General features: G+C 42.6%; 1 long non-coding RNA gene and 1 gene segment (V, D, J or C); both read left to right on the forward strand.

Annotated features, from left to right (window-relative positions):
* Positions 1-16,042, forward strand: part of LOC128400585 (Ig mu chain C region membrane-bound form-like) — a 42,983-nt gene that overhangs the window by 16,954 nt on the left and 9,987 nt on the right. The window contains 4 exon segments of the C gene segment in view: positions 9,705-10,010; positions 12,158-12,493; positions 13,474-13,797; positions 14,939-15,259. Of these exon segments, the coding sequence occupies positions 9,737-10,010; positions 12,158-12,493; positions 13,474-13,797; positions 14,939-15,259 (1,255 nt within the window).
* Positions 2,750-4,857, forward strand: LOC128400593 (uncharacterized). Its single transcript, XR_008327344.1, has 2 exons — positions 2,750-3,887; positions 4,383-4,857. It is a non-coding gene; the product is annotated as an uncharacterized LOC128400593 (long non-coding RNA).

The following is a 16,042-nucleotide window of genomic DNA, read 5'->3' on the forward strand; positions in this document are numbered from 1 at the left end:
TACAGCAACCATTTTAGCTATTATGTGGATGCTGTAAGCATGAGATTGTCAGAAGTTGAATGAAATGTGAGAGTTTGCACTGCAAGTACTGACTTATTGCAATCGTACTTCCCCTCCCAAACCCCTGCCACTGACTGCCTTGATCTTTGATCTCCTAGCTCTTTATTCCATCTCTTCATCTCCCTATTAAAATACACATCCCAACAACTCCTTCTTCTGAATTGTTCTATCCCTACATCTGGGGTGGAAAATAGCAGGTTAAGAAAGTTAGGTGCCACCTATTCTTATATCTAATGACATTGATTTCCCAGCTCCAACATTGTGTAATTTAGAGTCATTCTCAACTCAGCCTCCCCCTGGCATCTTAAAAACAGAAGGAAAACACTCTGTACATGCAGGGGTTGCCCTGTACAACTTTTAAAAAAAATATGATATGAGCAAGGGAATGCATCATTCACTGGGCGTTCACAAGCAACCACCTATATCCACACTTGATACTTGGTGAAGAAGTCACTAAGAGAGATTTCAGAGAACATTTGAAACACACTAAAAATGGCGCACAAGGTATTTGATGAGATCAGTCATTTTAATATTGACATACTGGTGAAAAAATATATGAATATCTGAGGCTACACATATAATGCACAACATGTTGTGGACTTAAGTTCAGTCGGTCTGCGGAAGCCGATTCAGTTTATCTTGATTTTTGACTGAGAATTTAAAACAAAAGGCTGAAGGCAATAGCAAAACGTGTACATATAAATAATCATGTGAGTGGGTGATAGCAAGGCATCGCTTCCATTTGGGTTCCCCACAGTACAAGTTTATCAAGTAGCAAATAGCCAATACCTTATATCAATGATGATAATGATCGCAACCACCACCACCAAGGTAGTCTCCCACATGTCAAAGGATGACATTGAGGTATTCTCTTGAAGACACTCGGGTGCATATCTAGCAACAACGTTCCAAAGTTAATCTATAACTTTAGAAACAGAGCATTAAATAAAAAGTTCATAAATCGCTTAATTCATCAAGACTCTTGCTGATGAAAGAATCTAGAACTCTTGTGACATAAGTAGTAATCTCGTCCATTACTACAAAGTAGTAACATTTTCGTAATCATTAGCTTTTGAGGGAGAAAGCTAGGTTGAAACTGTTGGCACAGATATGCATCTGTGGACGACAATCTCTTTGGCCAGTTCAAATCTTCCGCCACCAATATGGAGAGCAGCAATCACTTACAGGATCAAATAAATGATGGTACGGACGCAGAAGTGCTGCTTCTCTTGAACCTCTGCATCCTATTCTAAAAGCATCCCTCCCATACTGATGGCCATTGGGCGGCAATTACACCGCATTTAGATTAAGGACCCTGGAAGCATCCTCTGCCATTGATTTTCGGCCAGCAGGAGCTAGGGGGAGAATGAGGACAGAAACAAGTTGCCCATTTGAAGGAATAAGTCATCCTTACACACTATATATTCTTCCTTCTCTCTCAACCCCACGGGGAGGAATGTTTGGCTATGACAAAGACAAGCACATCTTCAGTTGCCTCATTTATGTTCAATTAAATGAAGACCAACAGGCACCAGGATGCAGAAGTCACCCTTTACCATCCATACTGTTTCCCATTCCTTCCTAGCAATGGCAAGCTGTGGAATAAGGTTGAGCCAAAATCCCATTCTTGAGCCATTCCACAGCAAGGTGGAAGGTCTTCCACCTTTTGTATTGTTGAGTTGCAACCCAGTTACCACATTGGGGAGGCTCAATGAATGGGTTATATTTATACTCAATTTCCTTTCGTATTTGGTATAAGTAGTCACCACTCTCCAATTTTATTTTTTTATTTTATTTTTACCAACAACCAAAACACAAACAGTGAAAACAAACAGTGAAACCCCCCAGGCGGCTGATACACTGGATATACATAATTAAATGGTAACATATTCAAATCAGCTATATTTACAATTTTATTTAACTTAACACTCCTCCCTCCACAAGCTTTATTTAACTTTTAACATTTTAATTGCCCCAAGTTGTTCAAACCTGCCCAAATAATTCAATATCTTCTCAAACCAATCCTCCTCCTTCTCACTGACCTTAAACCCTTTCATTTTATGTATCTTCACAGTTAGATATTCTAAGATTATAATATTTTTTCAAGTTTTCCATCCATTGGTTCACCCCTAGGCCTTCTGCATTTTTCCAATTACTCGCTATAACCTGTCTGGCTGCAATTACCATCAATTTTACCCATTTATATTCCTCTTTTGTTTCTAACTCGGTGCTACTCAGGCTAGTAAGAATGATTAATTTAGATATTTCCACCTTCCTACCCACAATTCCCGACATTTCTATACCAATCTGTTTCCAGAATTCATTAACTACAATCCCACCACATATGACTGTACGTTCCCATCACTCCACATTTCCTCCAACAATTCTTACTTCCAGATTTTGTAGTATGATATAAACTTACAGGTGTGTAATGCAATTTTTACCACCACTCTCCAATTAACCAAGATTTAGATGACATATAATCAACCACTGTTTGCATTACATATGTTTGTAACCAGGGGTGAATCCAAAGGAAATCCACAAAATGAAATGATCTTGGCACTCTCTCTCTCTCTCTCTCTCTCTCTCTCTCTCTCTCTCTCCACACACACACACACACACACACACGTGGACATTCATGTGTGAATACATATAAAATATGACAAGCTGGTATGGTGGGATGATAGAGTGCTATACTTTAAGCCCAGAAGATCTAAGTTTAGTCCTCAACCCCAATCTCATTGGGCATCTTTGGGCAAACCACTTTATCTTGCATCCGGACTGACCCAGAGTTGTGATAATAAATGAGATACTAATAGCAAAGTCCTTTGTAGGCTTAGAACTGCTACATGAAATGCTAAAATACTGCTGTCGGGATGGGGCCTCGGGCTAAGCTATGTGTGTGCCTGGAAGGTGAAAAATAAAATAAAATGCTAAAATAACTCAAAATAATCGTAGAAAACAATCATCTAATGAGTGACACATAAAACTAATGAATGAGACATAAACTCCCACACAGATATCCCCAAAATGAGACATATTCTCTTCCCTTCATTGCAGAGTGCATTTTGCAAAATCAATTCCAAAAATTAGATTGCATCATATTATGGCTCTGTAATAAATAGCTGTATTGTAACAGGCGGTTTTTGCAAGTTGGAATGCAGTCCTTCCAAGGGCTTCACAAAAACATCAGGACCAGGAGGAAAGTTATTATCAAATTCATGAGGGCTTAACAGGGTTAGTTTGTGACATCTCATTCCCCATTCATTAAGTAGGTATTGCTATGCAGATCTCATTTAAAATATATATATATGGCTCCAAGAAGCATGAATTCAACTCTTTGGGCATGAGCTCACTTTAGTTGCTTTGCCATTTTGCCCCTCATAGCAGCATGCAATCGCCTGCAACCTTCATTCCCGTAAATTTACATAGATAGAGGTAGATCTTTAATTTGCACCCCTCATTCATACCACAAGTGCAGAATTCTGGTGTGCCTGAGGCACCACTAAGCAATAATTTGTCACTTGCTTGAAAATCACTAACTAAAAACAGAACTCTGCTGCCTCCCAAATCATCTCCCATTTCCCCCCGAGGTCCTCAGCCCTCACCTTGTTTGTGCAACATTCTCTTGCTCTCTGTGTCATTTAGCTGCAATAAGAAATCACCATCCAGAAAGTGCTGACCTCCGTGTATTGTCCAAAGTTTACCTAGATGGGATCGTGGACGTCGACGATGAGGAGTTCCAAAACATCTCATCCATCCTTTCCACTTTCATCATCCTTTTTCTCGTGAGCCTGTTCTACAGTGCCACTGTGACCGTCATAAAGGTAAAAACCAATGGAAGGCAGTGTACTAAAGTGAAACAGGCAATAGCCATTCTCTTATACTAAGTGGAACCGGGAGGGCAAGAGGGCCAGTGGGCTTCACAAGTGCAGGCCAGAACAAGCTCCAAGGACAGGCGCCATTTTGTGAAACCATTCGGCAAGTCAAACTTCAGTCAGTAGCTGGTGCTCACTTGTTCTCTACTTTGTTGCCTGTCCACTTCCCTCTCCGTTCTCTTCCACCATGGCTTCTCTCCCAACCTTCATTCCTCAGCTGCTCTTCTCCACTACATCTCAGCTTCTTCCCCATCTCCCCCACTCCCACTATTGCTCTTTCCTCTCACCCTTTATTTCATGAGCCCAGCATTCTCTGACATCATTGGGGTTGGGGTTGGGGTTGGGGGTAGTCCACATTACACAGGATGAGAGGCTGCAAAAGGGTAGGTCCTTGGATGATGCACTTCTTCAGTAGCAAAATTAGTTCTTCTTTCCCAATTCCAGGTGAAATAGCAGCGTGAAGGGTCTTCTGGCAACGGACAGTGACTTCTCTATTCACCAGCAACATACCGGTAATAAAGGACTTGACTTCTTTGTCCACTTTTGGAGAAGAAGGAAGGATGCAAGCCTTTCCATCTTGCTTTGCATCATGATCTCAGGATACTCATTGGCTTGAACTAGATTTAGACCCACTGTTTACATTTTAGAGCTATGGTGCAATCTTGCTTCACTTTTCTTAGTGTATATGTGTGTTTTCCAGCATCTCTTTGGTAGTCATGTTTTATTTCAGCTATAGTTGTATACATAGTTGCATGTGAATATTGCACTTTTAACTTTCTTTTTTCTTTTTCTTTTTTTTTTTTGCACTTTTAACTTTCAACAGACAAGGAATCATTGCACAATATGTACCGACTAGAATGTTTCTCATTTACATCATGATTGCTATGTAAAACTGCAATAAAGATATATTCTTCACTGACACAGCGTCTTGCTTGTAAATTATTACTGTTGCTGTAGTTGCTACCTATAATTATGATGTAATTATGACTGAATCCCAAGACACTATTTCAACCAGAGGCAGTAGGGGATAGTTTATTGATGAAATTATTTTGAAAGAGCTAACTAGATTTCAATATGGCAGGTGTGCTTCCCGCATTAGATATTGGAAGGTTGTTAGTGCTCTACTTTAGAGGGAGACTCCTTAGTCACTATGAAACTATGTTTAGGGTGGAAAGCAATAGAATGTGGAGATGCTGTTGAAAGGCAAAGGAAACGAGAAATGGTAGACCTTGCAGGGTGGGAAGCCAGAGGACCTTTTTGTCATCTTAGCCACTCTTGGGGATGGCTTTCTTTTTTGATTTGGTGAGGGTTCCATTTTGAATAGAGGAGCCATGAAAGTGAAGTTGTAGGTCTGTGCGGTGGGCCTGTCAGTCATGGGCTGACAAGTTATGTTGACCCAGTCCCTATCTTGCAGTACGTAAGGAGCCGATTCCTAGAGGTGGTTAGAAGAGTTTGGATTTGATATCCCGCTTTATCACTACCCGAAGGAGTCTCAAAGTGGTTAACATTCTCCTTTCCCTTCCTCCCCACAACAAACACTCTGTGAGGTGAGTGGGACTGGGAGACTTCAAAGAAGTGTGACTAGCCCAAGGTCACCCAACAGCTGCATGTGGTAGAGCGGAGACGCGAACCTGGTTCACCAGATTATGAGTCTACCACTCTTAACCACTACACCACACTGGCTCTCACTACACTGTAGCTCATCATTCTAAATCAGCCTTCCTGCTTAGAAGTGCCACGGGAAGAAAACAATCAACTTCATGAGTTGAGGAAGCTTTGATTGTTTTCTTCCCGTGGCACTTCTAAGCAGGAAGGCTGATTTAGAATGATGAGCTACAGTGTAGTGAGAGCCAGTGTGGTGTAGTGGTTAAGAGTGGTAGACTCATAATCTGGTGAACCAGGTTCGCGTCTCCGCTCCTCCACATGCAGCTGCTGGGTGACCTTGGGCCAGTCACACTTCTCTGAAGTCTCTCAGCCCCACTCACCTCACAGAGTGTGTGTTGTGGGGGAGGAAGGGAAAGGAGAATGTTAGCCGCTTTGAGACTCCTTTGGGTAGTGATAAAGCGGGATATCAAATTCAAGCTCTTCTTCTTCTTCCACACCTGTGCCAGCAAGATGTCCCAAGAAGAACAATTAGATTCATCTCACCCCCTCTCTTTCCTCTTCCCTTCCTTCCTTTCCTCTGTCTCTTCCTCCCTCTGGCTCCAACATTGTCTCTTTCCTGTTTACCTTTGATCACTGCCCAGCTGATCACAAACACCTCTCAGCTAAGCAAAGCGAGCCTCTGCCTCCCTCTTTCTCCCTCCACCCCGCTTCCTTCTCTCACAAGACCCAGGTAAAGCAAAAGAGTGGGGCAGGGAGCAAGAAGGAACTTTGAAAAATGTCTAGTAGTACTCATGTGGTCACATCCAGCCCCTGCCACAGAACCTTCCTTTCATCAAGGGCAAAGGGGGGAAGGGAATGGACACACCAAGAAAGGAGGGGTAGATTAGAAGGGTGGGCAATATTTGAACTGCTCCATTAAAACACACATGCAGGAAAACCCCAACCACTCAGCCAGACCCTGGGGAAATGAGTGGGGCAGAGGAGGAAGGGGAGGGGGAACAGCATAAGAAATCTGGAGTCGAACGGGTGGAAGAGTTACTTTTGAGGGGCAGCCAGTGCTTTTTTCTTTAAAAATGTTTGGGGGTACTCTCGTTTTCCTACTCATATTGAAATACTGCCCCTCAATGAGGCCAAACTTAGATTCACAAAATGTTTAGGGGTATGCGTACCAAGTCTGTAAAGCTGGGTTGTGGGGCCTTGAAACAGCTGCTATGGGTTTGTGCACTCCTCTTGAATTGCATGGCCTTCCCTTTAGGAAAAGGGATTTTTACGACATAAAGCATGTGACATCTGTGGGACACAGGGATGCGTCCAGTTTTCTTCCTGCCAAAATTCAGTCCACAGTCACACTCTATAAATAATCTTAATTATTTATTTAAATAGTAGCTTTGATGTGGGCTTCCTAAAATCTGTGGGGCTCCTCAGAGACTCATCAGAGGGGTTGTAATCAGAAGACCGACAATAGTGTGCATACTCTCCTTAAATGCAGTTTATCTGGAATGGGTAGAAGCAGAGAACTAGTGCATGTTTTTTCTGGAGTACAGGTGGGTGGATATTAAGCTTGTGGGATCTACCTTACTATCACTAGGACCCTGAGATGCACTAACCAGAGCATGATGCAAAAGATACAGAATTAAAGAACTCTGAACCAAGGAACTGCTTTTGTATATAAGAACTCAACAGAGGTTGTAGTTCTTCCGCACAAAAATCTACTTTCAGGTTTCTATAAGCATTTATTTCCTTCAACAATATAATTCGTATTTTGTTGCTGCTATTCTTATGCAGTTGGGAGTCAGAAATCTTTGCCATTCTGCTGCAAGTTGCTCACTGATCTGCCGGTAGATCAAGACTTAAGGTACCTTCTGCCCACTTCCGTTCTAGGGTACGCTCTCAATTCATGCAGGGCAGTAGAATGAACCAACAGACTCTAAGAAACAGAGTGGAATGGCCTAATAGACAGCTCCCCGTGAGTATTAGAAATACAACCCTAAATCCCAGGCCCATTTAATCATGATTTTGGGTACAATATAGATCTGAAAGAGTGGGAAAATTTATGGAAAGTAAATTGGAAATTCATGGCATGTTACATGTTGAGGGAAAACTTTCAAAAAATGCAGTAGCAATGGTACCTGACTCCATGGAAGCTCTCCAAAATGTATAAAAAATGTATCTAGTACTTGTTGGAGATGTAAAGAAGGAATCAGTACAATCTTCCATATGTGGTGGCTATGTAAAAAAATTAAAATCTTCTACAGTGGTACCTCGGGTTACATACGCTTCAGGTTACAGACTCCACTAACTCAGAAATAGTGCTTCAGGTTAAGAACTTTGCTTCAGGATGAGAACAGAAATCGTGCTCCGACGGCACAGCAGCAGCGGGAGGTCCCATTAGCTAAAGTGGTGCTTCAGGTTAAGAACAGTTTCAGGTTAAGAACGGACCTCCAGAACGAATTAAGTACTTAACCCAAGGTACCACTGTATATAGAACTCAAAAAAATGCTCAGGGTTTCGTTTATTTTTTAAAAAAAAAACAGAAGCCTTTTTAATTGGAATTACAGGATCAGCCATTCCTAGGAATGTAAGAGAAATATTTTTATATGCCACTGACACTGCGAGAATTCTAATAGCGACTAATTGTAAAAGTGATAAAATCCCTTCCAGGTCAGAATGGTTACAGAAATAAGTTGAATATGCAGAGCTAGCTAAATTAACCGAAAATATGAAAGACAATTCAAAACAAGTATTTATTGCAAAATGGGACATTTTCAAAGTTTATCTTAAGAACAATTGTGGTAGTATGAACTCAGTCGCTGCCTTTGAATAACGTCTGTAGCTGTATTAAGAAACAAGGACACAGGAGAAATAATACTTTATTGTAAAATGATCGGACAGGTTTTTGCAACAAGTTAGTAAATATGAAATTAAATATGGAGGGGACAGGAAGTTAGATGTACTTAAAGAAGAGTTATTGTCAAAATATATGAGTTTATTTTCTTTCTGTTAATTTTGTATCTTTGTAACAAATGACCTAAATGTATAGCTTTTTTGTGTTCTGTTGGTGCCTAAGGATAATAATAATTTTTTAAAAAGGAAATACAACCCTAAGTCCGATATTGGAAATGTCTTGTAGTCTTCAACACACTAGAGTTCTGTAGTAAAATGGCTTTCTGGTAAACTGAGGCAGATATAATTTATGGAGGATCATAGATTAATCCCATTTCTGCTATGAACTGAGTGGGAAGAGGAGCAATGAAGCTAACAGAGGAAGGTTTTGATGTGCCACCAGGTAATATTTTGTGTGACCTGTGTAATGCTTAGCTGAAAATCAGGTTAAATCAAGCCATGTGCTGTGGTTCTGGACAAAAGGAAATATAGTGATATAGATGAGGATTGAGGAAGGATTACGGGGATGGAAACGGCATCACATGATGACTGAGAAACGTTGTCTAAATGGGGCAAAATAAGATTTGTTGCTAGTATCAGGAATGCTGTCAGCGGCTCCTAGCTGGTTGCCCAAGAAAGTATAAAGACAAGGAAAAGTTTCTTACTGTCCTTTTCTATTTCAATCTTTATAGAGAGAGGCTATAGAACCCAGCCTCTTGGATAATGGCGTTGTCCCAAGTGAAACTCCACCCCAAACCCCCATCTCTCCCACTTCCTCATTCATCACTTCAACAGGTGCTACTACGTGCCCTCTGTCTTCGAGTTCTTTGCTCTCCTGCTTTTAAGGCCCGCCGGTTTCTGGGAGATGGAGGGTGTGGAATGCTTTCTAATGACAACATGTCAGCCAGGTGTTGCTCTGGCTCTGACTGCTCATCTTCTCCCATCATTTCCCAACTTTCCCCTTCATCTGCCTCTGAGCTGTGACCTCCTGCAAACCCTTGTTGTAAATCTATACTGTCTTCCTCTTCCTCTTCCCTGGAAGGGTCAGGATGGGGAGGCGGTCTCCACCATTCCTCCTCTGCCCAGTCCCTGACAGCTAGACTGCTTTGAAAACTAAGAATGTGAAAACATCTCTATGACTACTAGCGATAGCAACATTAGGGGGGGAACCCTATTGGGGACTGTGGGATTTGTAAAAGCTTCTGTAGTGTAAATATAGATTTATTTCTGTCTTTTCGTATTCCCCATTACCTGCCCTCTCTTTTTGCTTTCCTATAGATCCAAATGAAACTCCTTTGGTGTTTCCCCTGATGCCTTGCTGTGATTCCGACGAAAACAAGGCAGATGTAACCTTCGCCTGCCTCCTTGCTGCAAATATGATGAATTTGGCAACTATTGAGTGGCAACCCAGCAACAGTCAAGCAAAAACGTTCCCAGCAACACAGCAAAGAATAGGCAGCAGATTTTACAGTGCCAGTCAGCTGACAGTCCATTCGGAAGAACTTAAAACAAAATCTTATCAGTGCCTTGTGAACCAGCAGTCAGAAAAGGGGGAGCGACCATCAGCAACCATCCGCTACAGTGGTAAGATGTGGGATGGCAGCGGCGGATGGGGGACAAAAGCAGATTGTGGGATCTTAAAAAATGCCACACACAAACAAAGTCAGCTATTCTTTTGAGCCAATTGTACCCATGTTTTTTAATTCACTTCAGCATTTTTTTAAAAAAACAAAACAAAACTGGCCACCACGATCAAAAAAAGACATAATTTTAAAAATCTGAATCTAATACAGATTATAAAACAAAGTTGGAAATGTGAAATCAACAAAAACTGAAAGCTGCAGAAATAGAATGCACTAATTAGGGAAGGCATGGGAGAAACAGCTTCAACATACACTGAAAGCATAACAGCGTTAGGGCTTCTGTCGTTGCATGTCGAGGTCCCCAAGACACCCCCCAATAAAACACAATTGACACATATTTTTAGTTTAAGGTTTTTGGCATAATTTTGGCCACAACTTTATTAAAATTACAAGCGATGTGAGTGGTTGCTTAGGCATTGGTTGCGACTATCTGACCCCGCACGGGAACAGACTGACATTCGCACACCCACGAAGTCAGAAAGGGGAAGAACATTTTGGGGAGAGAGACAGGACTGGGAACCATGCCTCACCTCTCCCCAAATGCTCCCAGGGGCTCTTGCGTCGCCCTAGCCCCTTGACAGGGGTTCGGACAAAAGCATGGCGAGCCCCCGGGTTCCTTTAATGGAAAACCCCTGCAGCAGCAGCACTTTGGAGGGGCAGGCACAGCCAATCCATACCCCTCCACCAACCAATTCCAAAACCAATGCCTAACCGCAACCTTACAAGTTGTGACGATTTGCTACGCAGTAGGCAAAAACCAAATGGCACCAGCCAATCAGCCAAATGGACAAAATTCCTACCGGGTCCCTGCCCCAAAAGCACATGACCCCATGACAGGCATAGCAAGGTCAAGCAAACAACCTGAAAACAGGGAAAAGAGGAAGCTCAACGCTGCGCGCAGGGTATTTAAGAGCTATGGCTGTCAATCATGAAACAGCAACATTTAAATCTCCCCAGCAACAGGCAGCACAATGATAATGGTGGCCAAACTCTTTTTTGCCCAGCAACAGTGGGTGTCTTGCTAGCACCCACCGCAACACGTGCTCTTCATGAAGGAGAACACACTGTTCCAGGGAACTGGTTCAATAGGGCTAAAAGCACATCCTCCAGTCACAACATGCTTTATCACATTCTGCCATGTTGGCAACCATGATGTGACAGAGAGCAGCCGCCACTAAGGTGACATTCCAGCCTCCCCAATACATTTCCAGTCAACTTTATAAAATGCTCGTGTGAAGCATACAATTGGCATTATTAGCATGGGCATTTGAAAGATGAACCTGCTCCCTTTGAGAGCCAGAGGATGTTTGACATTAAATACAGGGATTATGGTTTTGTGCATCATTTTTAAAAATGATATAAAAATCAGCTACTGGAGGCTCCAAGAAACAGGTAACCTCTTCCTCCTGGACTGTGATCCAGTTGAAAATTGTGCCCCCCTCCCTTCTCCAGCTGCTATTTGGCATGAATTGGAAGCTACCACTGATGTCAATCTTATGTTCCCTCCCATGCGCAGTAGCAGCTGATTTTGTCAGGATCACAGTCTGGAGGGAAATGATTAATCTCCTCTCTGTGTACACACCACAAGCAAATCCTATTAGCCCACTTTCCCATGCTCCAGCAGCTGCTATTTAATATTTTTAAAAAGATACACACAATATGAAAGAATGCACTTAGTGTTGCACATAGTTTCTCCCCAGATTTCCTCTTTTTCTCATGCAGTTTTTGAAAGGAAGTACACTTTTAAAATAGAAACCTAAACCCCAACTCTTGAGGTATGGAGGGCATTGTGTGTTCTGCTGTTGTTTTAAACCACGGATGAGAACCTGTGTTGCTCCAGAGGTTGCTGAATTCTTACCCCCATCATCCTGGCCATTGGGCCAGACTGACTGGCTCAGAGAGGAGTCAAACATCATCTGAAGAACCACTTGTTCTCCACCCCTGTGTTAATACTTTAGGTTATATTTTACTTGTTAGCGTTTTCATAGTTTGTTTTTCTATCTTGCCTCATCTTATATGGGTTTTCTGTAGGCTTTCTTATACGAATTAATCCAGCAAACATAACAAAAATCTGCTCTCTGCTCTCAGATTGCACTCTACAAGCTCGAAAGCCAATCCAAGTTAACATCTTCACCCCCAGCTGCGGTGAGCAGGCCGCAGAGACCAGCCTAGATCTGGTATGCTTCCTCTGGAGCCTTGGCCCTGGGAAAGCCTATGTGGAATGGCTGAGGAATGGAGAAGTGGAGCAGGGCAGAGTGCAGGTGTCACTGGCAGCGGACCAAGGGAAAAGCAGTAGCTACTCCAGATTTGTCCGATGGAATATCACCAAAGAGAGCTGGGACAGAGGGGACATCTACACATGTAAAGTGGCTCGATCAGCTCGCAACCCGGACATCGTAATGTACAACACCAGCAAGTGCCAGGGTAAGAACTACCAGCTCTTAAGGATAAGGGAATGATGGGTGGGTGAAGGTTATGCATTATTATCAGGGGCTTGCCCGGATGTATGCAACAGACCTATGTTATAAACAGCTTAAGACCAGGTCACCTAAACAGGAGAGATATTTGTTTGTTTGTTTGTTTGTTTGTTTGTTTGTTTATACCCTGCCCATCTGGCTGGGTTTCCCCAGCCACTCTGGGTGGCTCCCAACAGAATACTAAAAACACAATAAAACATCAAACATTAAAAAATTCCCTTAAAAGGGCTGCCTTCAGTTGTCTTCTAAAAGTCAGGCAGTTGTTTATTTCCTTGACATCTGATGGGAGGATGTTCCACAGGGCGGGTGCCACCACTGAGAAGGCCCTCTGCCTGATTCCCTGCAGCTTCACTTCTCAGTGAGGGAACCGCCAGAAGGCCCTCAGAGCTGGACCTCAGTGTCCAGGCTGAATGATGGGGGTGGAGATGCTCCTTCAGGTATACAGGGCCGAGGCCGTTTAGGGCTTCAAAGGTCAGCACCAGCACTTTGAATTGTGCTCAGAAATGTACTGGGAGTTAATGCAGGTCTTTCAGGACTGGTGTTATATGGTCTCAGCGGCCACATTGGGGGGGAAAGGTGATGGATATAATTGACAAAGTAGACAGAGAGAATACCGACAGTTTCTCTCTACAGTCAAATCAATCCCAATAAAATTATGCCTAGATTTTACAAATGAAAAAAGTAAAAATGGGGAAACATGATTTTATCCACATTTTACCTCAAAAAAGGGACATACATCCAATATTTGTTTATGCAACAGCCCTTTCATATCTACTGATAAGCAAGACCCTCTGTATTTAATGGAGTTCATTTCCAAGTAACTATGGACAGATAGTGTTCGTCCTCATCTTGGGTGGGTGTGTTTTTTGCACATTCAAGGATTTTAAAGGATCTTTCCCAATCTCTGTATCTTACCCTCCTCTCCAGCCTGCTATGCTTCACTGCTGAAACCTACTGTCTCCATCATCAAGCCATCCTATAGAGACGTGGTTGAAGGGACAGCCAATGTTACTTGTGCTGTGGTTGGTTTTGGCCTTGAAAACATTGAAGTTACTTGGGATGTGGATGGCAAGCCCAGTACTATGGGTCAGAAGACCATGAGGGGAAAGGACGCCAGTGGAGAACAGGAGATTAAAAACACCCACACGATATCTTTGGAACAATGGAGAAAGGGTACCAGATTCACCTGCAAAGTGGCTGGAGGTTGCTATGAAGAAGTCATCAAACAATTAACAATCAAGAAAGAGACACGTAAGTATGGATGTCTAGGTCTGGCTGCTAAAAGTAAACTCAGGAATCAAGTTCTCCTTCTGCTCTGATTACAAACTTTCTACATTATTACCTTTAAGGGCCAGTAATTGGCTGTGATTCTTCTTAGTGTTTGTGGCCTAACCACATAGTTCTGGTGCCTGCAGTGAGAAATCAGTGAGGCACCCACCTAATAATAATAATAATAATAATAATAATAATAATAATAATAATTTATTTCTTATACCTTGCCCATCTGACTTGGGTTACCTCAGACACTCTGGGTGGCTTCCAACACAATACAGAGGTGAATGGAAACAAAAAACAAACAAACAATGCATCAAACATGAAAAGCTTCCCGGAACAAGACCTTCAGATGCCTACGAAAAATCATATAGTTATTTAACTCTTTGACATCTGATGGGAGGGCGTTCCACAGGGCAGGCACCATTACCTGCCTGGTTCCCTGTAATTATAGTTCTAGCAATGAGGGAACCACCAGAAGGCCCTCAATGCTGGATCTCAGTGTCTGGGCTGAATGATGGGGTGGAGACAATTGCAGTTCAAAAGAATACCAGTGCAAGTAGATAAATAGGTACTGTACCACTGAGGTGGGAAGGTGAACGGTTTTTCCGTGCACTCTGGCTTCCGTCATGGTGTTCCGTTGTGCCAGAAGCAGTTTAGTCATGCTGGCCACATGACCAGGAAAGCCGTCTGTGGTCAAATGCTGGCTCCCTCGGCCTGAAAAGCGATATGAATGTCGTTCCCATCCAGGAGGTCCTTTAGCTTTACTCCTTCAGGTATACAGGACCAAAGCCATTTAGGACTTTAAAGTTCAACACCAACTCTTTGAATTGTGCTCAGAATTGTACTGGGAGCCAATGCAGATCTTTTAGAACCAGTGCTATATGGTCCCTGTGGCCACTCCCAGTTACCAGTCTAGGAGCTGCATTGTGGATTGTTTTAATTGGTTTATGAGTCTCTCACGCACACACACACTGTGTGTGTGTGTGTGTGTGTGTGTGTGAGAGAGAGAGAGAGAGAGAGAGAGAGAGAGAGAGAGAGAGAAATTGTCCTGAGCAAGTCTCCTAGCACAAATGTAGGCACTTCATTAATAATGATAGTCTCCCTCTTTTGAATTCAGAAACCATGGAGCCCTCCATCACCGTTTCAAAAGCCAACTTTGACGTCTCGCTCCAGAGTACCGTGGCCCTGATTCTTGTCTGCAATGTGAATGGGTTTTCCCCAGAGGAAATTAGCATCTCATGGAAGAAGGACAACAATATCCTGAATGAAACACTGTATGACAACGGACCAGTGACACCAGCTGGGAAGGGGTACACCACTTACAGCATCCTTAAAATTGGCAGAGACGAAGCAGGGGGGAAGGGCGGCAGCTACAGCTGTGTGGTCCACCATTCCTCGTCCAACCAGCCACTCACTAAGAGTGAAAAGGTACCCATTGGTAAGTGAATCTCCCAAGGTGGGTGCTGAGGTTGCAAAGATCAGTCAGGCTCTTTGTATGAATGATAATCTTCTAACACTTTCCTCTCTAGAGAAGGCTGTGTTTTTTAGCAGGTCACATCATTGGGGAGGGGCACATGGTCATTGCTAGGAGATAGACGCACCAAAGCTAAGAAAGGCCTGTTCACAGGAAAAGGTCTTGTTCCTTTCCTTTATCTCTAAATATTGTAAGTTGCTATATTCATTTAAAAAGCCCTAACAAGTGACCTGCTGGGAGCCTGAAGGGCCCTGCCCTGCTTCTCTCCACCTGGCTCGGGGCGGGACCTGACAGACTCCATAAAGGAGTGCTGCTGCTGCTGCTGGGAGGGCTCTGTTTTTTGTTTGTTTGGTTTTTAAAAAAAAAATGCTTTTATTTTTTATCTATGTCGTTTTAAATTGTGATAGAGAAATTGTTGGTCTTTAAGGTGCTACTGGAAGGGGGAAAAAAATTTGTTTTAAATTGTGATAGATATTAATGCTGTATTCTTAGTTTTAGATTTTATGATTTATGTGGAAATTGCTTTCCATTTGGCTGTGTGCTTTTTGATGTGTTTTATTTATTGTTTATGGCTTTTGTTATGTTGGTAATTGTGCAAATCTTGTCACGTTGTAAGCCGCCTTGAGCGTTGTTTTAACTATGGAAAGGCGGCATACAAATAAAATGATGAATGAATGAATGAATGAATGAATGAATGAAAAGTAGGGTATGGTAAAAAGTTTGGGATTTGGTACAAGGGTTCTTCTG

This window comes from Podarcis raffonei, chromosome 13 (assembly GCF_027172205.1).
Source record: "Podarcis raffonei isolate rPodRaf1 chromosome 13, rPodRaf1.pri, whole genome shotgun sequence".
NCBI classification, from domain to species: Eukaryota; Metazoa; Chordata; class Lepidosauria; order Squamata; family Lacertidae; genus Podarcis; species Podarcis raffonei.